Consider the following 25,797-nt stretch of genomic DNA (forward strand, 5'->3'; position numbering starts at 1 on the left):
TAAATGAAAAATAAAGTAAAATACAACTGAAAAATAAAAAGAAATATCAATACATTTATGAAAAAGCAAATATACAAAGCTATATTTTTAATTATTTCATTTCTAAAGTACAACTTTTCTACTTGTTTTATTTTTTAAATTTCTATCGACATGTTGAAGTTAAGTATTTTAAAAATTGCCCCAACTTTCAATTATGCAATTACATAACTATCGTCAAATATCAAATAAATGAGGATAGAAATTTATACAAGTCAAGACACATTAATAAGTTGTTAACTCTCTCCTTGGGTGAAGCCTGAGATTTATTTTGATTTTAAATCGTGTTCCTCACAACCTTTCTACTTGTTTTATTTTTTAAATTTCTATCGACATGTTGAAGTTAAGTATTTTAAAAATTGCCCCAACTTTCAATTATGCAATTACATAACTATCGTCAAATATTAAATAAATGAGGATAGAAATTTATACAAGTCAAGACACATTAATAAGTTGTTAACTCTCTCCTTGGGTGAAGCCTGAGATTTATTTTGATTTTAAATCGTGTTCCTCAAAGATTTACTGGCATTAATTATTACATTATTTGTATGTATTATATTATGATATATCATACATTATATTGTTATACTATAAGAATTATTTACTACTTTGAGAATTCATTAGTTTTGGCTATTTATTTGATTGTCGAGAGTTTCTATAATTGATAGTTCTCCAACAAATTAAAAATTCTTTTCCACTTAAATAGTTTAATTATAAAAAGAAGCTGAACATACACATACGCGCCAGTGACCCTGAAGAGAGTAATGAAAAGTATAGGTGGAAGGGTGTCGAAGCACAGGTGACCAGAGGATGCGAAGAGGGGAAATCCATCGGTGCACGCCTCGGGGAACACGATGGGTTGAATTTAACTCCGACAACCGTACGTTTTGTGGTGTTCTGTGTACGGTTAGTGCTCACGCCGCAGAACGAACACCAGGCACCGATCTCTGCGCGGCTGTCTCGACTCTGGCTTCAGTTTGCTGTCGTGAGCACACCTGAACAGGTGACCGACTCGATCGTTCGATAAACCTCGCTCTCGGCGTTTCATCGTCGATCGATAGACGCTGAAACTTCGATCTTCATGCTATTATTGTTCACAACGCCTAGGACAAGTCGATCTCTTAAAAATCTCGATTACTCGCCGCAAACGTAATTATAATTGTCACCTGTGCTAACGAAAAAAGAAATGTAAAAGTTGAACTGTTTTCTTTTTGCTTGTCATAATCAATGGATTTTGGGTTTTATTTATTTATAGTGCATGGTAATATGGAAATAAAATCCGTTGTCTGACGATACTAAATGACTAATATAAATATTTCATACACATAAACATCCATAGTTGAACAATATTCCTGAAGAGTTTCGTAAAAAGATATTAATATTTATAGAAAATATAAGCGTCTCTGTACGACGATGTAGACACCACTTTGTTTACTTATTTACGGGTTAATGAAAAATCTCTTTAGTATTTAAATAATTTCACAATCACACACTTTCATAGTTAACCATCATTATCGAATAATAAACTACAAGATATACGACAATTTAATTTAATTATAATTGCCATCAGCGTTTCTGCAAAATGTATTATTTTCAATTATCTTCAATACAGTTCAAATAGGAATCAATCAATTTTCTTAATACATACTATTTATTACCTTCGAAAAAATAAATCTTAAAAATAATTTGAGTTTTCACAAATTTTTAAGAGGTCCTTTTAAATATGATGGAACTTTTGCCTAAAAACAGAGGCTAGAATTCGAATAATTCTTTAGGACTGTGCGAAACTTGCGGCACCTGTAAAGAAAGTGAAGAGGATGATCGACTATCGTGGGTAAAATCAAGTTTATCGCCGTAAGCGTATGTTCCATGTAACGCCGAGAGCTTACCTGGGTAGGTGAACATGCTCGTGTGCTCAGCAGTTTATCAGTAACGTGCTGACAGTCCGCACGGACCCGTGGAACGACGCTGCTCAAATAAACTCTCGCGTTTCTCGTGCGGCGAACTCGACAAATAGTCTTCGACATAATGCATCATCGTTAATAAGAAACATCATATTTGACTCTCAGTGCGAGAATAAGTTTCTAAACAAAAACGGGAGTGAAAGAAATACGTGAATTTTGGGCGAAGTGACGTGTTATCAATGGAAATATAAAATACTTTGTTGCACAGTGATATTGAAGGGTCTACGAGGAAACTATTGAACTGAGACACCGAAATGTCCTGGTATTAGAAAATGAAAGAGGAATATGGCTTAGTGTGAGGCAGGAAATTAACGAAGAGCAAGAGAATAGTTAATGCATCCTCTATAAGAGTTTTATGGAAATCGTAAGTACCAGTCAATCAAAGTCTATTAATCTGCATGCTTTCACCATAAAGTTTCTAATTCTTGGCTGTCAGTAATTTTTTGAAAGATGGCTAACTCTTTTAAACTGTGACTGAAACTAGTTCCACGCGGACGTGTTCTATACAGTATACGAGTGGAACGTAAATTCGATGAAAGGCAATTCAAATTTGCCACGTTAAATCAGCGTTCAAATTTATTTAGAAGATTGTAATAAATACGTTTCCATGAAAAATTGGTTCATCAAATATCATAATTACTTACATGAAAAATTTAACAAAAGTAACAAACACAGTTATTATTTGCACTTTGTACATTTTTCATTTTTTGGTTGACGTAAAATGAAAATTACGATACAACAGACACTGCGGGCACCGATTGCGATTACCGATGTCCTCAATTTCTTTAATAATCGGCTACTAATAATCGTGATGCAATTTGAATGCTGCGTAAGGATGTCATTGTAATCACTTTTCTCCTGTGCCACTTAACACAATGACATTACGTAATCTCATTTCTCTTTTTCATTAACTGCAAAAAAATTGTGTTAGAATTATTTGTGCGAGAGTATTGTTTCATACGTGAATTCGTTCTCACATGGAACACCTCGTTCCTCCGAATCATGTGATTGCTCCATTTTTATTTGAATACCTACTTCGAATTGAAAACAATGCCAAGTGCTACATGACAGTAACGGGAACGTGGAAGGAATTTTCTGGTCCACACACATTCCCATTACAAATAAGACATCAATATATTACAATTTTCTTTTATATTAATATTCAAAACAAATTAATACTTAATTAAACAGGAGTTGGGCGATTGTTCATGTACAATGTTTCGTCACGACTTTCGTAAAGTTATTTATTTGAAAATAACCAGTTATATTGAATAACAATTGGATGTCAATTTTTGTGTCTTGTAAGAGTAAATATTTTCTATAAACACATAACTCATATTTTGTTTAAAGCAATGGACATAGAAAGTACAGATACTAATGGGACTGAATGTATGTGACAAAATATGAAATGTGTATCTGCATACAAGTATATGCACATTTCACATTAAGTAACTTGTCGCAGGAGGGTCTTCTTGAAGTGTGTAACACGATCGGTGCAATGGAGATGGTGCAATTGATATCTTCGCGAGCACGGATGAATGGATTATGCAGTCGCTCACACTGAAAATCGTCCACCATTCCCGCTCGCCCATTGGTTTCTATGAAATACGCTATATGTACAATTATCGCGAGTTTCTAATTAGCGTGGGAATATTCTGGTTTTATTACTGCGTAAGAGAACATCTTCAATATGAATCTCTCTCATATAAAAGACAATTTCAAGGAACAGTATAAATAAAATATTCAACTTCAACATTGTCGTGCCTTCTAAATAAAGTCTGAGGCAAAATTTCATAGTTAATAATTCATCCTGTTTTCATCTATCTTTCCAACAATGCTCCATTTAAATGGAAAAAAGCGCCTAATTGCACGAACCTTCCATGTAAAATGACTACTTCTAAAAAGTGAAGTGACTGCGGAAGTGCGGGGAAACTAAATTCCTGTACTCTCATGCTTGAAACTAAAGATCATCTATTATCTCATTTAGAATATACGATTAAAATGGTAGTTGTTTTGGAATAATTCATTTGGTTTTAATATTAAGTAGAGTTGATTCTTTGAAATTATCCTCCAGCAAAAATGAGGAAGTAATCCGAATTATTCATTATTGATAATATTTTTTATACCCGGAACTTGTACACTCTGAGTACTCGTATAAATTTTCCAAACTATAGATCGTATTCGAAGCGATAAATTATCCCGAGCAAATGCATCGGTACACGCGTACACTACCGCTCAAAAGTTTCTCGAAAGAAATATAATATCATTAGAAACTACTACCGTTTACTGCAAGGCATTACGCCTCAGGGAAGATTTCACTTTGTTATTTTTCATATATTTTTTTCTTAAAAAGTAAATTAATAAAAGAAGGCTCCATTAAGTTAACAATCGTCAATTTTAACGAATTTTATCTAATAATACATATATCGAAAGCATTTGTATAAATTTAACATTCTATATAAGAATTTTTGAAGTATTGTCCTCAATTAAATATGCTCTTAGAAAGCCCCATCCTTCTTAATTATTTATTCATTCATTAACCAAAATGGTTTTATTATCGATACTTAATAATACAGCAAATCTAATTTATTTTTCATTTCTTTTTTTTTGTCATTAAACTTTTCCAGAACTTTTGACCAGCAGTGTATTCAGAACAGTTGAGATTCTATTTGACGTTAGCGAATTAATTAATTCAACTAATTAAACACTAAACACTTAAGTGTTATAAAGATGATTCTAACGCAACGAAAAGCGATGCAGGTAACTGTACCACGGCATGAAAATGGAAATTTCTGAAGTCACTTGGCACAAGCTCAAATAATTATCATCGTAAATGGCAAGGTATCGCTGGTGCATGTGCGCCACGTTAGGTGGACGACCGTGCGTGCACCACACCGGGAAAATGGAAGGGATACGTCACGCAACGATTTTCAGTATGGGGTGAGCAAGAGCAGCAGACGGTGGTATGGGGTGTGTCAATACCCCGTGCGGTGTTATCATTCGGAAGCATGCATGGCAGGTGTAGGAAGTGACGTCACGCACCTCGGAGTATACCTGTTCGAAACTCGACCTTACTGTCTGTTTTCGTCGGACCACCATGCATAAAAACTTCCTCTGGTCTACCCATGTGAAACGCAACAAAGGATATCCTTGCCTTCTGGACTAACAACGCCGCGTACTATAATTGCGAGACTGGTTAGAAATTAAAATGGGAACTTTCGTTTGTCCCCTTTAAGGACGATTGTTGGTTGGTTTATTCTGCCATTGTTAATTGGCAATTGCTGTATGTTTCTTCGCCGTGAGATACGTACCGATGATGTTCTTCCGTTTGTTTGTATTTTTAATTTTTATTAAGGACACGAAGTTACTGTTAAACAATTACAAAGTCGTCATAACTTATAATATTCTATAATATATGATAAATTTATGGCGATTGAGACATATTGCAAATGAAATAACTAATAAATTATATTAGGTCGTCCCATAAGTTCGTGCCGAAGACTGCGTCGAAATTTAATAAAAAAAACCACAGAAATTTTCTAGTAACGGTATAATGACTATCTGAGAGAGGTGAGAAACTATTGCGAAATGAGACAGATTATCTTTTCCTATGACACTTAAGAGTATGTTTCACATATTAATTTAAGAAATAGAAGTATAAATGGCACGAACTTTTAGGACGACCTAATACTTTGTATTAATTATTAGTTTCATTCGTCTTCTATTTAAGTTGACGCACTAGTAATAAATTAAAAGTAGAATGGGAAATAATATATGTTTTGTCGATTAGAAGCACTATGCAAAAATAATACTAGGTTCTAAAGGCGCAGAAACTTCTGGACCGCCCTAATAATGATTAAGCTTTCGTAAGTGGTTGCCTTTTCGTAGTGCCTTCAACAAAGTTTTGTGGTAGACTAAGTCCTTGAGTTGAAGACTTAATTTCTCTTCTGATTTTGATAGTATTTAAACTTTAAACTTTGTTTCCACTATAACGAATCCCTGACATTAACTTTGAAGAACCTTGGAACAGAAACAACTACACAATTTCGTTTAAAAATTAGTTTCTTCGTTATATTTCTAATCTCTGTACAAAGGTGCCTCGATGGAATTAGGTGAGTTCTTAAAACTTCACTTTATATTGATTTATTAGTTCGATAAACTAAGCAAGCGGATTCTTAACAGAAGTTCCATTCTATCGTTAATTTCTCTAAGAAATATGAATTTCTAATGTTTGATAACCATATAACTTCTCTTTTTTTAAGTTATGTTTTATTAACGGTTTTCTTCCTGTCGATTTCGATATTGCTCTCTTCAATCTTACAAATACTTAAAAAAGATGGAGGCAAAGGTTCGCTGGACGTAGAAGATTTTTCTGTAAAAGAGTCTCAATAAAAAAAGTAACTGTACAGCATAATCAACGTATTATCGCCCCAGTTGTTACGTTTCCCTTTTGGGGCCATCTGAAAATGGCGAACCTTCAGAATGGTCTCCTATTAACCAGACTTAAAAGTCAAGAGCGTAGCCGACACACTCTGTTGGCAAGAAGAACACCACTGGGCATACAACTCCAAGTCTTTCTGAAGTGTCGTGCTATCCAAAAGGAACATCTCGACACGTGCATTCAAACCAGCTATTATTACCTTAATCGTTTGTTGCATCGTTCGGAGACACTTCGTTGTTGCCACACACTTCCTCCCATCAACATTTTGCTGTGCCGAATTGAGACTGGAGTAACCTTGACACAGAATTTAAATAAAGTACTATAGAAAGTGAGATTTATATAAACAACGAATACTTAACAACTATCGAAATTTATCGCCATCGCAAACATGATTTCCTCTGAGAAAGTTTCTGTAAAATTCTGTCCCTTCTTTTCTTTTAAAATTTAAATTTGAATATTTTGATAACGAAGAAAGCAAGGTGAAATAATTGTGATATTAGACAATGAGAAGTAGGTAACTCTTCTCGTCACTCTGCAGACATCTAGTTTCATACAAGAAACAAAATGTTATTATTTGCATATTAATACACATATTACAGGATTTACATTTTATAAAATATACATTTACTTCTTCGAAGAGAGATGTTATTTTCACTTAAGCCCTTGTTATCAAATATCAAAGACGTGGCCCACTCTCTCTTCGATGTAATTATTATACGATAGGGTATGCGATAGGAAAAGTGGTCGAGTGTGAAGCATAATTTGAAAAACGAACTGGTCATCTCGGTCACGACTTCTTCCGTAATCAAGATGCTCTTGAAGACTGAATTAATGATGTTTTGTAATCTCGTTGAACTATCTGGTTTCCGGGAATCGGCCTTGCAGACCACTGACCACGGCCGGATGCTCTTGTCTACAAAGAGCGAGAATGAATAACTACCGAGAAGGAGCCGTTGAACAAGGCTTTAACGATCCCGGTGCGGTATCCTGCAATCAGCTGTTATTATCAGAAAAATTAACAAATACTTTTCGTGATCGAAGGAATTTGAAACTGTTATTTGAAGTTACTCTAATAACCTGTACCGCTACTAATTAGTCAGCTAACTAACAAATCAACTACACAGGATGTTGTGCATTATATGGTACAACCTGAACGGAACTGTATTTACACCAGGAAGTAGATGAAAAATTTATTATATTTTCTTCCATTCGAGATAATAATAGACTAAAAATTGATTGTAAATTATTCTTGGTCAACATCTATTATAAATGGTACTATCGTGAAATATTAATTCATTGTAAGTTATTAATTCATGGTAAGTTCACTTTCTTCTAAAAATAGATCGAGAAATATTTGTCAAACTTATTGATGGGCATGCATGAAAATTTCAACTGCAAAGTTAAAGTCTGACTGTGACGTTGCATACATGCAGCAAGAACGAAAGATTTTGATTACCTGTCGAAAACATTGCTGAAGTTGCGTGATTCAGATCTGATCACGTGTCGAGCTAGACAAGTAAGGTAATAGTGATATGGAATTGCTTTGATTTGTCATTTTAAGCGAATAAAAGTGTTTAGATTACAAAGTGTAATTTAATAGACATATATTTTATATAAATCCAAACAATAACGGAATATTTATCGCGTATATTAAATGGGACAATTTTTATATGAACTAGAAATATTTAGAATTATTCTATAATATAAGATTATTATATATGAGCTTACGTATTTTATGTTTCCCTTCTCTATTGTTTAGATTTCAATTTCAGTAAAATCAGTTTCATTCATGGTCCAATAAGTGCATGCTTGAAAGTAGAGCTATCTGCGGTTGCTTCATTCGCAATTCCGGAAAAGATCAACTTTCAGCTATAGAGTTTCTAATCGAAACAAAGGAAAACAACTATGAAATATGTATCTGCATTTGTTACAAAATTGCTGCTCAAAGAATTTCAACCGCATCAAAGTATTAGATAACGTTCCTTATAAATCTAAATCTACTTTAAGTATAGTAGAAAGTTCTTCTGATGCCAAGTTCCGGTTTGACTTACATTAGAAATGAAACTGTCGTTTCTAGCATTGTTTCTCGGACCACCTTGTTTAACCTTATGCACCACGAATGAAAGTAATTTCTTCGAAACCCTAACCAGAATAATTGCTAGTGTTACCGTACGAGGTCCTTGAACAATAAATTAATAATTAAAATTAATTAGATTTAATGCACTGGGCATGTTGAAAAGTCCTTAGAAAGATTAGTGCGAAAATTAAATTACTGATTACAAAATGATAAACATTTATGTTACTCGGTTCAGTAAGATATATGTACTTTCTTCCGACAGTAATTTTTCAAATCATCTTCAAATTAATTTCTACATATTCTACCTCCTTTATTAATCATACTATTAAATGATAGATAATCTAGAAATGCGTTGGATCAGGTTCATAGAGGTACCTTTAATAATATTAATTAATAAAAACAGAAGAAACTGAACGAAGTAGAGACTAATGAACTGTAATAGGCGGAAGGAGACATCTTCGAAGTAATTACTTCTAATGAAAATTCAATGAACGCGAAGCAAATGATCTGTGTTATTAGGCACAGCTTCCCAAGGAACGAGAATTCGCTTTACTTTTCACGCTTGTATTACGGTTATGTGTTATAATACCGAGATCGTGGGAAACCAACTGCGACTTCCGGCGAGCTTTCACTTCGGTTAATTGTCCTTATGGTTGCTCGGAGCGCTTGACAATCTTGACATTGAACGAAGAACAGGTCGTGGCAGAGAGAAAGCATTTGGATCCCCGTTTGTCAGTTGTCGAATTAAACGTAACGGTTACAGAGACAATTGGCACGAGTCAGCTTTGTCTTTTATTTTCATTTAAACAAATTTTAATTAAAGATATCTGCAGATGAAGTTTTCTTTAAGTAGGGTTGAATTATAATACTGAATCGGAAGTTGTAAAACGAGTAGACATGAATAATTTACTCGAGATTCGATATATCAACCCTTGACGTATTAATTAATGCATATGTGAATTGGTAATAGAAATGTTTATCTTAATTCTACTCCTGTTTCGGTTATTAACGCCTGAGCAAATAAATCATATGTTTTATGAAGAGATATTGATGCAAATTATAAGATATCTTAATATATGGATTTTAGATTTACATTTACACTTTGTTACATATTTTAATGAATTCATAACTGTATGTTGTGTATCATGTGTATCGTTCTGTATGTAATATATAATTACATAGAAATTCCGTTGTTGCAACCTAGATATAAAATTGAACTGAAAGTTAAAAGAATTTTATTTTCCCATTTGTTTATTTCTGATTAAAAATTTTTTAGAGTAATTAAATAGTAGATGCTAGTCTGAGCTAATTATTGATCATGATCATGATATAAAATTATCTATTTAGCAATCACTTACATTTAATTGTTACAGTAGAATTAACTTTATAGTATCCAGGTATACAGTTATTATCATGTATATCGAATTAATTATACGTTAACGTAGTTGAACAGATGATTAGCAAGTAGAAAATGATTACTCACTGAAGCAAACGAAGCGAGTTGCTAACGGGATGCTGAAGGTATTATTGCTGCATTATCAGACTATTCCGTGTAAGTGAAGTTTGTTTCATAACAAATGCTGCAAAGCATATAAATTTCATATTGTAGCAACAAGAGTGTTTACAATATGTTTATATCTAATCTAAATTTAAATTGAAGTCTATTTTTCTCAAAATATAATTTTCTTATGGAAATTCTGCAGTTTTGCAATACTGCCACCTAATCTAATAAAAAATGTATAGACTTAATACTATTACGTGACAATGAAGAGGAAGGGAAAGTTAACATGGGGAATAATGACTAAAGTATAACGAATCACATGTATAGGCAACTTTGGAGTACCCCAGTGATCCACAGATGAATTTTCTCTATTCTAGAGAAATCAGTCGCGTGCCACGAGAAAATCCATAACCTTTTTCTTCTCGTAACCGGTTTATTTGTACTTTCCTTCTGCCCGAGTTACCTTTACAGTGGGGTGCAATGCGCTTTGGCTCGGTTCCCGATCTTCCCTCCGTGTTTTCTCCTCGCCGCCAATTATCGCGCTCCGAGAAGACATGGCTCTAATGTTGCACGGTTGGGTTAATTATCGTTGGACTTCTCGAGTCGAGTCTCGTTACAATGCTTCGAACACAGTTTCACCAAGGAAAATCACACGTCGGCGAATTAATACGAGCGTGAAAGTAACACGTGTGCGAAAGTGGTGCGCAGGACATAATATGTAATTCATTTAAATGCTTTTAATAAGAAAATTCTTCGGAGAAGATGATACATTCAGGTTCGTTCTTCTCCAATGCAAACTCGAAAGAGTTAAAAAGTTCTCAGTGGATGAACCAGGGAAATTTTTATCTGGTTATAATATTTATTATTTAAATTAACTTAATCGAATATACATGAGAGATATTAGTTTCACGATCATAAATATATACTATCTTTCTATTCCTCCATCTTTTGTGTATTAAGATTCATATATATTGTATCTTTTCAAAACAATGTAGGGATATAGTAACACTATGATAATTTCAGTTTTGGAACGCAATAGTCAAGTAATGAATTGTTTTTATTTCAGCATCGAGAACACCACCAGGTAGCCAATCAGAAACGTAACGGTGATTTGTACCGTGCAAACAACCATTCGTTGGGGGATGGTAGCAATCATGTCAATTAGGGGATGCTCGCCGTCAAGATGATCTCCACGAAACCGATCACCACAATTTCGTGGCTGTTAAGATGTTACAAGAGACGCAGATTTAAGTCTGGGTGGCTTGTGTTCGTATTCATCTGTTTTCTGTCGAGCTGTTCGGCTAGGAACAATCCACCTCGTTTTCTCACCGATGGCCAAACGGAAATTATTCTCAGGCTCAAGGAAGGACCTGATACACCAGTCGGTAAGAATACACGAAGAACTCGTACTGCTTCGAAAATAATTGGACAGCTTTCGAGGACTTGCAAAGCATTTAGCAAAAAATATAAAGGATCATTAAGAATAAATCATGCTATATTTTGCAAATGTAAAGTAACTAATCTGATTACTTTTCATCCATCTGTCAGTTGTTAAAAAGTAAACAGTTAACATTCTTTCGGTAGTCGCATAGCCACTCGCAATATGTACAGTATAATCAGCGCTTCTGCGCATTTAAATTAATTACACCTTTTATTCGCTGACGCATCGTGTTGCCATTCGTGTTGGCTGGTTTCTGTTGCAGGCAGTTTAATTTACAGGCTTCGCGGCGTCGATCCTGACGGTGACAGCCTGACGTTCGGCGTTAGAGATCAACCTGGCAGCGACGTGATTCGGGTCGAGAATTTCAGCCCGAACGAGGCCAATATTTACCTGAACAAATTGCTGGACAGAGAGGTAATTCAGCTACGTGATGATCCATTTCGTTCCAATGATTCCGCTCGATCGCCCGTCGAATCTCTAATACAATAGTTGAAACGTCTACGATATACATTTGCTTGTGACCGATTAAATTGTTTTTAATTTTAATTGAAGACATAGTTTAAACAAAAAGGTTTCCATTTCGTTAAACCTGTAAGAAACCCTTGAAAACCATGTTTCCCTTGGCTTACTTTGCACAACAGTCAGCAGAAGAAACTAATTTCTACGATCATTTCACCGGTATTGCGTTTCTTTTGCATCTCGCACGAGTAATCCTAAATTCTTGAATACTTCCACGCAGAACGTGTCTGATCGTGGTAACAGCGGTGTCGAACGCAAAAGAGAAACTCGGGAACGAGTACCGAGCATAAGAAACATGAAAATAACGATCCAGGGTGGATCATCGCTTGTGGAAGTCGTTATTTTGTCATCATCATCTCCTTTAAACGTGACCGTTAGCGTGCGAGTTAATTTCCTGCTAAAGGATACGCCAGTTCTCAAAATTACTAGTTTGGTGCCTCGTGTATCGTGACACAGATTATTGGGATGGTTTTGTAAAATTGAGACGACGATCTCATTTTCTGAGCAACAAAATCACACGCGTGTAACCCAGATTCTCTAAATATATAGCGCATTCAATTCATTTTTAAGTTTGACTTGCATTGTTTCGGAATAGAACCATTTTCTTTCGTTTAGAGGGTGAAGGTCAATTTTATTTGATTAAGAATGGATTTTGGTATAGTAAAAATAATTAGGAAGCAAAAAAGTCGAAACATTGTTACTTGATGAAATTTAGTAAGAAGAATTGATACTTTAATATGAATATAGAAAAATCACCTTGTGTCAGAAATATTAATATTTAATAACCCTCTGGTATCATTCATGAAACGATAATTTGATTTAACAAGGGATGCAAAAGAGTATGAGATCTCGTGCAGAAATATTATAAATTTTCATTCATATGGAAATCTTTTAAAACAGCACAAAACGGTATTTAAATAAATTTGTGTAGAGTCTAAGTTGTTGATGTATCCCTAGACCAGGGATGAGTATGCGTTGGTGCTGACTCTGACGGATGGAAGGCTCGGAGAGGGTAATTTCCTCACGCAAAGTTTACTGCTACTGGTGGAAGATGTTAACGACAACGTGCCAATTTTTCGGCCACATCCAACATCTTTGACGATACGAGAGGACTCTGGACCTGGTGTTTTAACGACGGTCGAAGCGTATGATGCTGATCTGGGAGTACACGGACAGGTGGTTTACTATCTGCAGGAACTGGACGGAGAAAATGACGTGTTCAGCGTCACAACCATCAATGGGAAAGGTGTCATCCGCTTGGTTGGTCGTTTGGACTACGAAAGAAAATATTTGTACCAACTGAGGATATTGGCAATCGATCGAGCGATCAATGAAAAGGTTAGTTTCTAGATTTGGAGTACTTCATGCAATAGCGGATTGTATTAACATATAAAATTTATAAATAGGTATCAAATAAAGTTAATATTTTCACATTTTCACAAAACTTCTTGTTTTTATTTGTATTAAAATGAAGTTCAGAGTTCAACTATTTCGCACAAGTTATCTACAGGCAACTATCAATTAAAATTCTCCATTTTGAATATATCTTTGTTAACGTAAATATAAGGGCACTATTTGCATTCTAGTCAAGATAGAACCCCCATCCGCTACAATAGTTATCTCTATGGTGGAAAATTGTGAGATATTCTGGAAGCAATGAACAAGTTCGAAATAATATGGCATTAAATTCAAATGTTACAATAAATAGATTTTTAACGAGTGTCGTGTAATTGAAACGCATTGTAAGCAATTTGAGGATAGAAATCTCTGTAAATATTTTTAGCTTATCTTCAGATTCGTTGGTAATTATTACAGGTAAATACAGGAACAACCGCGATACTCGTTAAGGTTCAAGACGTCGAGGATCAACCGCCGGAATTCATAACCATGACGCCTGTTGCTAGGATCAGTGAAAATGCTCGGATCGGCACGTCCGTTCTTCAAGGTCTGTCTAATCACTGCTACTAATACAACATAGATGTTCTTTAGTATGGAAACAATAAATTCTAATCAACTTCCTATTGCAAAACTGATACAAACAATTAGAGGGCTAATTCGTTAAAAAAAAGTAAATAATTCATGAAACGAATTTGAAATCTTCACTTTAATGGTTATAAAAAATGATATATTGTACGGTCTGATAAGCTTTATTTATTAATTGGTCATAATGAATACTTTCGATTTACAGTGGAAGACTCATGATCGAAACCATTTGTCATCATTAAATTATGAATTTAATGCATTTTTGGCATATGCCAATACATAACACGTTCAAAATGTGTGATAATTCACATTTATACAAAATAAATATCAAAAGTTAATATGACAACATTTTATTTTACACAAGTACAAATATTCTCCATACACTTTGCATATATTGTTCCTAGTAGTGTAGCCTATAAATCCAACAAATTGACAGCCTTCAGTAAATCTCATCTTAGATTTACTAGTCAGTGATCGAATAAGTCTTCTCGATCGATACGAAGTTTCATGATACAGAAATCGTTGTAATTTTTCAAAAATCGTTTCGAATGTCTTACAGTTCGCGCAGTTGACGGCGACAAGGGGATAAATAACAAAGTCACGTACAGCATTACGCGAGGGCCGAGATACCTGTTCGACATTGACGCAACATCTGGCTTGGTGTTTACCAGGGCGCAACTCGACAGGGAAGCGGAAGAAAACGCGGAAGGCGCCTTTGTCTTGGAAATTACCGTGAGGGAAGTGTCGAAAATAGTGCCTGCGCCGTCGGTATCGACCGAAGTCACTATTATTCTTACGGACGTTAACGATGAGACTCCCAAGTTCCGAAGTACGAGATACCGAGCCGAGATAAATGAAAATGCGCCGCAGAATACGCCGGTTAATTTCATCGGGGATGCGATACCGGAAGTGTACGATCATGACTTGGTGAGAAACTGACGCTAAAGAATTTCGTGAGACGATTGCAAAACATATTCAAGTGTTCGACATCGATTTTTATGAAACTCTCCGTGTATGCAGAGCAGGAACATATTGTTGTTATGAAATTACTATTATTAACTTTGAGGGGATAATATTATCGTCGAAATAAGAGTGCATTCAATAAATAGAGAAAACGTTGTGCTCGATTTTCGTTTAAAAAAGTAATTTTATTATAAGTAAAGAAGTGTAGAAGTAGGAAACACATCCACATAATATATTCTTGTAGTTAATATTTACTTTATATAAAAGTAATTAGTAGGTATATACATTATATCATTCAGAAACTTATTGTATAATACAGATTTCTGAAATTAGAGTTCAAACAAATACTGTTCTTTTAATAGAGAACAATTTTTCAGGGATCTAATGGTACTTTCCGAATATTTATCGAAGGTGATGATGGAATGTTCGATGTGACACCGTTTAGAGGAATCAATGAAGCTCCATTTTTAATCAGAGTCAAGAATTCCAGCAAACTCGATTTTGAAGTGAAATCAGGTATTCATATTTTTTAATTGTGTCCACAGTTCAAAAACTTTTGATTATTTCATACGTACATATATGATTTCAAACATGAGATGATTTATAATTCACATTTTCAGAGATAAATTTTACATTAATCGCGAAAGAAGTCGTATCAGTGGCGCCGAAGTATAGCATGGTACCAGTGACCGTTTTTATTAAAGATCAAAACGACAATTATCCAGAGTTCACTCAAGATATATACGAGGTATCGATACCAGAAAATTGTGCTGTTGGAACTACAGTAGCATGGGTTCAGGCATTAGACGAGGACAGTGGCAATTTTGGAACTCGTGGAATCAGATACACACATTTGGGAGGCAGTATTGCGCACGCGTAAGCTACAAAATATCAAGTACCATATTTTAAGTGAAAATAAAAAGTAACTACTTGAAGTAACATTTTCAGCTTTCTATGTATCAAGTCAAAACATTTGAAAACAAACGAGTCAATATATTCATTGGACACGATACAAATTTAGGATAATAAAACTGCTATTAATCAGTAAAATTTGTTTGACTCGGTGTATAATTTAGGGGTCATTAATCATTTATGAAATCTTCTCAATTTATTTTGATTTTTCTTTCCCCCGTTACAAAAAAGAATCTCAACAGATGTCGAGAAGTATCGATAATAACAGAGATACAGTAAATAATGAGAGTTGTAGCATTTGTTTACATTTGTTTCTTTAATTCTAGACTATTAATGGATTCCCTGACTGGCGTGATCACAGTTAAAATGGCGGGTCCGAGTTTTGATCGAGAACTAGTATCCCGGCATTATTTAACGATCGAAGCGAGAGACGATCTCGGAAAAGGTAACCAAAACACAGTTCAATTAATTGTGAACGTGAACGATGTCAACGATAACGCGCCTGTATTTCTGCACAACAAATACGAGGCTGTACTTTTGGAGAACGAGGATCGTTTCGAATCACCGCTGATCATCGAAGCCTTCGACATCGACTTGAATGGTACGATAAATAGAAAATCTTTTCATTCGACTTCTTACTAAATTATAAGATCAAATTCGCAGATTAAAATATCACAGTCCCTCCCTTTATATAACAAGTGTCATTGGTTAAAAGCTTATTTTCAAAAATTAATTACGTTCACTCTTTCACAGGTACTAAAAATAGCGAAGTGGTGTATGCTATAGTGTCAGGTGAATTTTCGCGGAACTTCAGTATCGATCCGAAGCGCGGTATAATCGTTCCAGCAAGACCGTTGGATTATGAAGCATTACCTATCAGCCAAGGGCATAAAGAAACATCTGTACGTCCGCTGAGATTGACAGTACGAGCCAGAGACGCGGGCACGCCGAGCTTGAGCTCCGACGCGCCATTAATTATTTACTTAAAGGATATTAACGACAACGCGCCTGCCTTCGAGAGAACACTGTACAAGAGAAGCATTACCGAAGACTTGGCTGGCGGTACCAGCGTAGTTCAGGTAACGTCAATTATTGTTTTATGATCGTTTATTAAATGCTCTTACGGTTCAACACCAGAGGCCTTGTATTTTTGTGTTATTAATTGGAGAAAAATTTTCAAAGAAACATAAACAAGAATTAACAAGACAAAATAAATAAATAAAAAATAAATAGATAGGATACGCGAAAATCTAGAATTTCACGAAATTGTTTTTTATTATAGAAGATAGGGGGAAAACTTATAGAACTTCATTAGGTAGAATTTAATTATCTTTATTTAAACAAAAATACAGATGGTAACGATATAGAAAGAAGAAAATTCTTATTACAGGTGAAAGCTTGGGACAAAGACTTATCATCGCCAAACAACAAATTGGTCTACCGAATTCAAAGTGGCGCAGGCGATAAATTCGTCATCAGTCCGGAGACAGGAGTAATTCGAGTCGCTCCTGGCTCTAATTTAGATCCAGATCTCACTTCGCCAAAGACTACGAGGTACAGCTTGAACGTTCTCGCGATAGACAGTGGGACGGAAATTCAAAGAACCGCTGAAGTTCTCGTCAATATCACCATCGTGGATGTTAACAATAAACCACCTATTTTCATCGAGCCCGGTACAGTTACTATTCGCGAAAATACTCAGGTGCGTAAAATAATTGATATTATCTCATGGAGATTGCATTCAAAGAATATAGAGCTAAAACATCTATAATATGTGTATTTAATTGGTTATTCATCAGGTTGGGGCGTACGTGCATCGTGTAGTCGCCAATGATCCAGATATCGCACCAATTTTGCGCTACCGCATGGATCCAAACTCATCCGAGGCAAGAAACGAGGAAGGAACGCTAATTAAAATTCAGGAATACGATTATTTATCTGCCTTAGAATTGAACGCACTCGATGGATTGCTTCGAGTAGTCAAACTGATAGACAGGGAAAGAGTAGAGACGATAAGGTTGGGTCTCGTTGTTGAAGATTTAGCCGCAATTAAAGGCGTACAAACTGCATTTGGTTAGTACACATTATCTACATGAACGAGTGGTATTTAAAAAGCTCTGAAACTCATTCTACATTAATAAAATTCACATATAAACGTCCTCATAATATAAAATTCCAACGCAAGTATTTCATTTCGATTTCACCTTAAATTTCAGCTACCCTAAACATAATAATCGAGGATGAAAATGATAACAACCCAAGGTTTCGAAGGCCATTTTACAGGCGGTCGGTGACGGAGAACAGTAAAAATGGCGTTAATATCGCCAGTATCGTGGCTGATGACGCTGATAAGAATCGCAGCATTACGTATTCATTGGAAAGTCCGAAGGAATTAGCGGATTTAGTACATCTTGATTCGGAAACTGGCGAAATGGTCGTGGCGAATAAAATTGATAGGGAGCAATATTCCTGGCTCAATCTAACAGTTAGGGCCACCGACTCGGGAATACCGCCAAGGTAAAATTACGTTTGCAATTTTCGGAAAACTACTTACCTTTTCACTTTCATTATTACGACTTGTACAATTTTCTTTAAGAAGAAAGTTCCTAATAAAGAACTGTTCTTAAATGATTGTTTCTGTTACTACAGTTATTTTTATAATTCAAACAAAATTATTACGTCGTATGATGAACGAATAACATTTGCAGATCAAGTCTCTCCGAAGTATACGTTCAGGTACTGGATGAAAATGACAACAATCCATATTTTGTGACCGATATCAGCAATTTGACTGTCATGGAGAATGCTAAGATTGGTACAGAGATCGCTGTTATTCAAGCAAAAGATTCTGACAGCGGTGATTATGGAAAAATCACGTATTTACTGGACAGAATGTCGTCCCAAGTATGCAGTAAAATTATTCTTTCTCATTGGAATATTAATAAATAACTCGAACCACGTTTTCTTATTTAACTCTGACATGTATAATTACTCTCTCGAGCTTTTATTGCGAATTTCAATGAAAAAGAGCGATACATTGAATCATTATATTAAATAAAGCAATAATTCAAAAAACATTTTTCGATACAGGGTGCTTTTGCTATTCATCCCGAATGTGGTGCTTTGACTGTAGCTGATTCCATCGATTGGGAAACTAAACAAAATTATGTTCTAGTCATAGAGGCGTGGGATAATTATCAGTTCGGTTACACAGCTGGAGAATCCAGAAACGCGTTCAAGCAAATTCAGTAAGTTGTATTGCTTTCGTAATTACCTGATTGAAGTAAACGAGAAAAAATAATTGATATTATATTACTGTTTTCTATGCGAAAATTACTAACTTTCATTAATAATACATCGATAATTAAACTGGTGAATACATTCAGAAGCGAATTGAACAGAAAATAAAAATCTCATTTTTAAAGAGTGACAGTAACAGATGTTAATGACAATCCACCGAAAATGGACATACCAGCATCGTGCATCACTATATCGGAGTTTCACGACGTCAAAGACTTAATTTTTGTCATTAAAGCGAAAGATGCCGACGATCCAACGACACCTAATGGCCGTGTGAAGATTAGAATTCTTTCTGGGAACGAGTTAGGTTTGTACAAGCAATTCTGACAAATATATCCACGATTAAATTATAAAATGATTATGAAAAAACTTCTGGTATACAAATTCTGCGAATAGATAATGTAAAATTAATATTTTAGGTTTATTCATCCTAGAGCAGACGGATCATTGGGCAGCAAATCTAAAAGCGGCTCATTCACTTCGAGGGAAGTTCGGAAATTATTCTTTGGTCGTGGAAGTACGAGATCTTGGCAGCCCTTCTAACAAAGACACGTCTATCCTAAATATTTGCGTTACTGATTACAACGACAATCCTCCGATGTTTATTAGTCCGCAACATAATACAACGATTCGTGTGCCAGAGGTGATTATCCATCATTTATACCGGAATTAAGTGCAGTTAATGCAACGTTAAACTTTTAAATAGAAAAGAAAAAAAGAAACATGTTCTAATTACGATACCTTCGTTAATATAACATTGGAAATGCAACAATTTGCAGAATGTAACAGTTGGAACGCAAATTATTCAAATTGAAGCCCACGATGCCGACACTGGTCCAAACGGTGACGTTCATTTTCGTTTGAAGCAAGATTTGGCTGGCCATTGGAGGACCTTTCACATCGACGACATAAGTGGAATTATTTCATTGAAACTTCCATTGGACAGAGAAACACAAAAACTGTACGAGGTACTGTAAATGTACAGAAATAACAAAATGAAGATTTTAAACGATCAAATTAAAATATTAATGTAACAATGAATTAAGATTAAAACGATTTTGGCTCCAACAGAAAGAATAAATTTATTATTAAAATATAGATGTATCAGATGTAATAAAAATTCTTTGAAATGTTGTTCTATCAAATTTGATTATTCATAATTGAATAAATGATGTTCAAAATAATTAATATTACAATAAAAAAGATAAATTTATTGTAGTATTTAACATGTTGTATCGAATGTCGATTAAATTTACCACAAAGTGATGGAAGTTATATTTCATACACAGATCAGAGTGGAAGCATACGATTTAGGTACCCCAACTCCTCTCAGTTCGGATCTGGATCTAATAATTTACGTTAGGAACATCAACGACTACGAGCCGCAATTCTTACTGGACATTTTCAATACCAACTTCACCGAAGAGCAACTTCCTGGATCGGAAATGGTCTTACTTCCACAGACTGTCGATCGAGACGAAGTCGATGATCTCGATGATCCTCCCGTTCAAGTCTGTTATTTCATAGTTGGCGGGAACGATGATGGTTTATTCACTCTCGATATTTATAAGCACGAATTGACCGTAAGTTTCGATAAGTGTGACATAAACAATATTTACTATGTAGAAATTAGCTACTATTAATTAAAATTCTAATTTTATATCACATTTCTGATATTCTGAATTCTAATTACCTACTATGAAAAAGAATTTTTGCAATCTATACTCCGCTCTGGTGTAAATTCTGGCTCGATGATTGAAAGAATTATTAAAAATAATTTAAAAATAATTATTTCAGACTGCGAAACAGTTGGATCGAGAGCAACAGCAGCAACACTTGTTAATTATAAAAGCTACGGAGGATTGCAATACGGTTCCAGCAAACGAGAGTTTTTACGACGAGACCACCGACGACACTACTTTAAAAGTTATTATAGACGTAATTGACGTAAACGATAATCCGCCAAAGTTTGTTAGCAAAATATTCACGGGAGGCGTTACCACGGATGCTGACTTTGGCACTCAATTTATGCGCGTGCAGGTAACGCAATATCATCCGAATGAAATTCATAGAGAAAATAAGTACATATAAAAGTTGCACGATTGTTCTAGGCGATCGATTTGGATGCAGGCGAGAATGCAATGATTAATTATTACCAAGTTGGCAAGATTCATATGACTTTAACGGAGGGTCTGGACGATATTCAGTTACAACCATTCCTCGTTAACAAACTCACTGGTGTAGTCAGCCTAAATTTCGATCCTCAGAGAGGAATGAAAGGGTATTTCGATTTCATGGTACGTTCGATCGACTTTAATAAAATGGAGATCACAATATTTATTTAAACAAATAGTAGCAGTTTGTAATTAATAATTATTTAACGCCGACTTTGTTCCACATGCTTTCTTGGTCATTTGATGAGTTCTTATAATACACCTATAAGTATGATTTCAGAATATGTTATTAATAATAATAATTGACATCTGTTGATTGATTTAAACAGGTCATAGCCAACGATACGCAAGGTCTTCAAGATTCAGCAAGGGTGTTCATATATTTGTTACGGGAGGATCAGAGAGTTCGTTTTGTATTGCGGCAACATCCACCGGAAATTCGCAACCGAATAGAAACGTTTAGAGAGTAAATATGAACAATTGTAGTTGTAAAATGAGCAGAAAAAATGTCAAAATTTGGGGCGTGCTCTGTAAACCTAGCGTTAACGATACTAAACTTTCAGGACGCTAGGCAACGTGACTGGCGCGATAGTCAATATCGACGAGTACAAAATCCACGAGAATCACGACGGTTCGGTCGATCGTACGAAAACGGATCTATATTTGCATCTCGTGAATCGCCGCGACAACTCCATTTTGGAAGTATCCGAGGTTCTCGAATTAGTCGATAGAAACATCGAGAAACTCGATACCCTGTTCAAGGAATTCAACGTGCTCGACACGCAAGCGGCGCAGTATCAGCCAATTGTTCAGTACGAACAAGCAGGGACGACTTTTTGGCTATTGACTTTGACCTTGTTTCTGGGCGCATTGCTAATTTTGTGCATCGCACTGTGCCTTTCGCAGAGGGCCTCGTTTCGAAGGCAATTGAAGGCAGCTAACGCGTCTCCTTTCGGTAAGTGTCAATCGCAATGATTATATAGGGGGTTGTTCAGGTAGTTTCTGGGTTTTGAATATTTTTAATATAGAACTTGTTTGTTTTTATAGGTTCCTTTTTAAATTTCTATTCTTACAACAAAGTCTTGATACAGTTTTCTTTCTTTTTTCTTATATTATTTAGGAATCTCGAAGACAATACATGTTTTTCACGTATCGTGTATTTTATTCTAAAAGGAGGCTGTAATAAGAGTTACAAAAACTAAGACACTCATAAATTGTACACCTTTAATTAATAAATACGTTGTTTTCGTTAAGGTACATCAGATGCAGAATTTATCAGAGGACCTGGCCGCGTTCCAAACACGAATAAACATAGCGTGGAAGGTTCTAATCCGATATGGATGCATGCTTACGAGAACGAATGGTTCAAAAGCGACGAATCCGTGAGCCACACATCCGAGAGAGATTCTCTTGACGAGAATGCACTGAACAACGAAGAATTAATGAACGAAGTGAACACAAACCAAAGACACGAAGATAAACCGTACTATATCGAGCCTAGGGTCTCTTCTATTTCAAGGTAAATGCGTTTTTTTGTTTTCATAAATAAAGCGGCCAACCGTAAAAATGTATATATTAATAATATATTCAAAATCAGGCACATTTAAAAGGAAATACATTCATCACTTTTATGTTTCCTCTTATCTTAAGATTTTATTTTGCAAATTAAGTATACAACAAAGATCAACTATTAAATATTAATTATATTGGTAAATAGTAAATTACAAAAAAAATCATTTATTTTTCAATTTATGTTGCAATTTATTTCAGTATAATATTTACGATATCACAACAAATTTGCATCATGTTTTAAAGTATAATTATGAATTTGCAAAATTATGATACCTCTTGAAATTTTTTGCATTGCATTGACAGAAGCTTATTATGTTCACCGATATTTTTTAATACGAAATTTTGTTTTCCGTATTCGTTAACAGAGATTATCTTTGTAGCCTGGAAAGTATAGCAAACATACCAAACAACTTCCATCAAACCTCGTCGCTGCACCGAGCTCACAACACGATTGTTAATCCACTGGGCAAGAAAATCGAGACAACGGAGTTGTAATCGAATGAGGATGGGCAACACTTCCAATAAATACGTTTCTTTAAGTGCTAATATATAAACACTTCGCAAGAGAACTGTAAATTTAGAAGTGATCGTGTAAATAGTCACACCTCGTACAAACGATAGAAATATTTAATATTTATTTTATAATAATTTTAAACGCGACATTAGCGAATATTTCTACACCGTCAGAATCTTATTATCCATAACTCATGCTCTACATCGAATCTAGAATAAAGCCAAATGATTATTCCAACGAATCTCATGTTTTAGGTGCGTAAAGGTTGACTCAAGTCAATCCATGAAACGAATGTGTACTAATGATCTCTGCACGTTAACTCCCAAGTTAGAACATTTTCTACACCTTTGTATATTTTTCTGAGGAATAAAAAATAATTTCATAATACTTCAAATTTTTGTAAGTGAATAATATAAGTAATACCACGCCACATTGTTGTGTATTCTTCAGCTTCACCTTACTTATACTACCTCGAATCGAGTATAGAGCGTCTCATGACGCTGACTTGCTGAAAATTAATACAAGTAGTTTGAGCTAGTATGTACTATAATGAAGTCAAACCCGTGGATCAATTTTACTGGAATTCATTTACTTTAACATTTATTTTCAACGTAAAATAATCTATTAAAATCATAAGTACCACGTGACCACAATTGATTGCTATTTAACGATGTTTTGTAAGAATTTTTGGACAAAATTCTGAAATAAGCTTTTAATATATCTTGATAACATAACAAGTTCGTTCACCGTTCGTCAATACGACAGATTTATCCAACCGTGCACTAAAGTGTCTTTGAATAATGAAGGTTGGAAATTAGAATAAAAATGTTGGCACGCCATGTGACAAGGGGTTAAATGTCAAGGGGTTGCCTCTACGGCGAGACATATACACACACGCGTGAACGAAAATTACGCGTGGAAAGACTTTCCCCATACATTATCCTGATAACAATAAAGGGGTGCTATTCTTAACATTTCTACCAGTCTTAATAATGCATTGCGCATTGGAGACACACACATACACACATACCTTCTACTTCTGTGATTTAAAACACATTTACCACGCAGGCACATAGTTCCTCCTCACTTTGAATTACACAGAAAAGAATGTAATTACAAGTAATTTCATGTGACATTCTTTTTATTTTATGGGAGGACAACAAAGGTGGCAAAAAAAAAAAAAGAATAAAACCTTATTTCTCTCAGCTATTAAAAAATGCAAGTTAAGACAAAAGACCTAAGGAGTACGATACAAATAAGTTCATAAATATTCAAAATATCAATCTTAAGGATAATAGTGAATATCAATTTAGCCTATAAAATTAATTTCATACAAGTACGTATATGTTTAAAGTTTCCGTCGAATGCCAAGTGTATAAGACGGAAAATGAGCAAGCCAGAATTATGATCGAAGGAATACGCACAGTTGGTTGTAGGTTGAAAGGTAAGGAGCCGTGGAAACAGGGCACGTACTCCCTTATCGTGTTCCTGAACGTCAGCCTCGCGTGTAACTTTATGCTAATCTTCGGCTAGCTATATAAGCGACTGGTCAATGTTCGAGTCACTCCCCTGTACCGCTCCTTTTCAATCCTTCACTGACCGAGACTGCCTTGCGGAGTAACCTAGTGGCGTTTCCAGCAGAAATCAGTAGCGTAGCAATATTTAATGAATAGAAATACTCAACTAAAAAATTAAAATTACGATATAAAGATTTGATAACATCGTACAAAAAATTATAATCTGCATTTCCATTATATTTATTAACGTAGAATTCCTTTTGGTGGTTGTGCTCAATAGGTTTCGCAGTCCTTTGAGGTGGATGAACCCTTTTCTATGTTCAACACCTTTATCTTATGCTTCAGAGACAAGTAGATATTATCAACGGGTTGGAACGAATAGATACCAATTAGGTGAATCTGTTTCTTTAATGATATGGTTATGAGTTAGCATTTGGAAGGTATACTCTAAATCTTGCGAATGGTGAAAAAGCATTTACATTATTCCTTTGAAAATTCCAAAGCAATCTTACCGATACATTACCTGTATAATAATATAATACAATTAAACCACAAACATTTTTATTATTAAATTCTATTTCGTAGTTATGTGCTATGCAGTTTCTCTCCGAAGAGTAAACAATAAATTCAGATTAGCCGTTGTTTATGACTTGTGCGCGTGTTGCGTCAGGATTATCCTTCGAATATGGATCAAGTTCTTAATCTTACCACTAAAGAGTGTCCCATATGTACTCGTATACTAAGAACCTGCAATTTCTTACGCAGTATGTTCGAGTAAATGATAAATAATCGTTATTTCCTAGGGCAATGCTGTTGCTAGTCCCGATCCTGTACAACACCACTACGGACACACACGGCGATGCATTCATTCTACGCGCGATTT

At 35.0% G+C, this 25,797-nt stretch overlaps 1 protein-coding gene across 2 annotated transcripts; it reads left to right on the forward strand.

Annotated features, from left to right (window-relative positions):
* Positions 1–1,041: 1,041 nt before the first annotated feature.
* On the forward strand, positions 1,042–23,784 carry LOC128876917 (cadherin-23). 2 transcript variants are annotated; one of them, XM_054123742.1, is made up of 26 exons: positions 1,042–1,185; positions 1,812–2,364; positions 11,086–11,404; positions 11,723–11,874; positions 12,937–13,317; positions 13,795–13,924; positions 14,522–14,889; positions 15,303–15,441; positions 15,546–15,801; positions 16,164–16,438; positions 16,591–16,916; positions 17,228–17,539; positions 17,637–17,910; positions 18,054–18,354; positions 18,546–18,741; positions 18,928–19,085; positions 19,263–19,444; positions 19,557–19,780; positions 19,917–20,105; positions 20,427–20,720; positions 20,935–21,177; positions 21,249–21,434; positions 21,641–21,777; positions 21,875–22,266; positions 22,566–22,830; positions 23,264–23,784. In XM_054123742.1, exons 3-26 carry the CDS (start codon positions 11,188–11,190, stop codon positions 23,376–23,378), a joined length of 5,712 nt encoding a protein of 1,903 aa, XP_053979717.1. In that variant the 5' UTR covers positions 1,042–1,185; positions 1,812–2,364; positions 11,086–11,187; the 3' UTR covers positions 23,379–23,784. The 2 variants fall into 2 exon arrangements, with proteins under 2 accessions (XP_053979717.1, XP_053979716.1); XM_054123741.1 differs by having other exon boundaries at positions 1,059–1,185; positions 1,786–2,364.
* The last annotated feature ends 2,013 nt before the right edge of the window (positions 23,785–25,797 follow it).

Source organism: Hylaeus volcanicus, chromosome 5, assembly GCF_026283585.1.
Source record: "Hylaeus volcanicus isolate JK05 chromosome 5, UHH_iyHylVolc1.0_haploid, whole genome shotgun sequence".
NCBI lineage: Eukaryota > Metazoa > Arthropoda > Insecta > Hymenoptera > Colletidae > Hylaeus > Hylaeus volcanicus.

Bases quoted from the DNA above. Each gene is read 5' to 3' on its own strand.
- LOC128876917 (XM_054123742.1), top strand. From the start codon at position 11,188: ATGCTCGCCGTCAAGATGATCTCCACGAAACCGATCACCACAATTTCG. The intron at 16,439-16,590 runs GTACGATAAATA...ACTCTTTCACAG, and splicing joins CTTCGACATCGACTTGAATG to GTACTAAAAATAGCGAAGTG. The intron at 19,086-19,262 runs GTAAGTTGTATT...TCATTTTTAAAG, and splicing joins AACGCGTTCAAGCAAATTCA to AGTGACAGTAACAGATGTTA.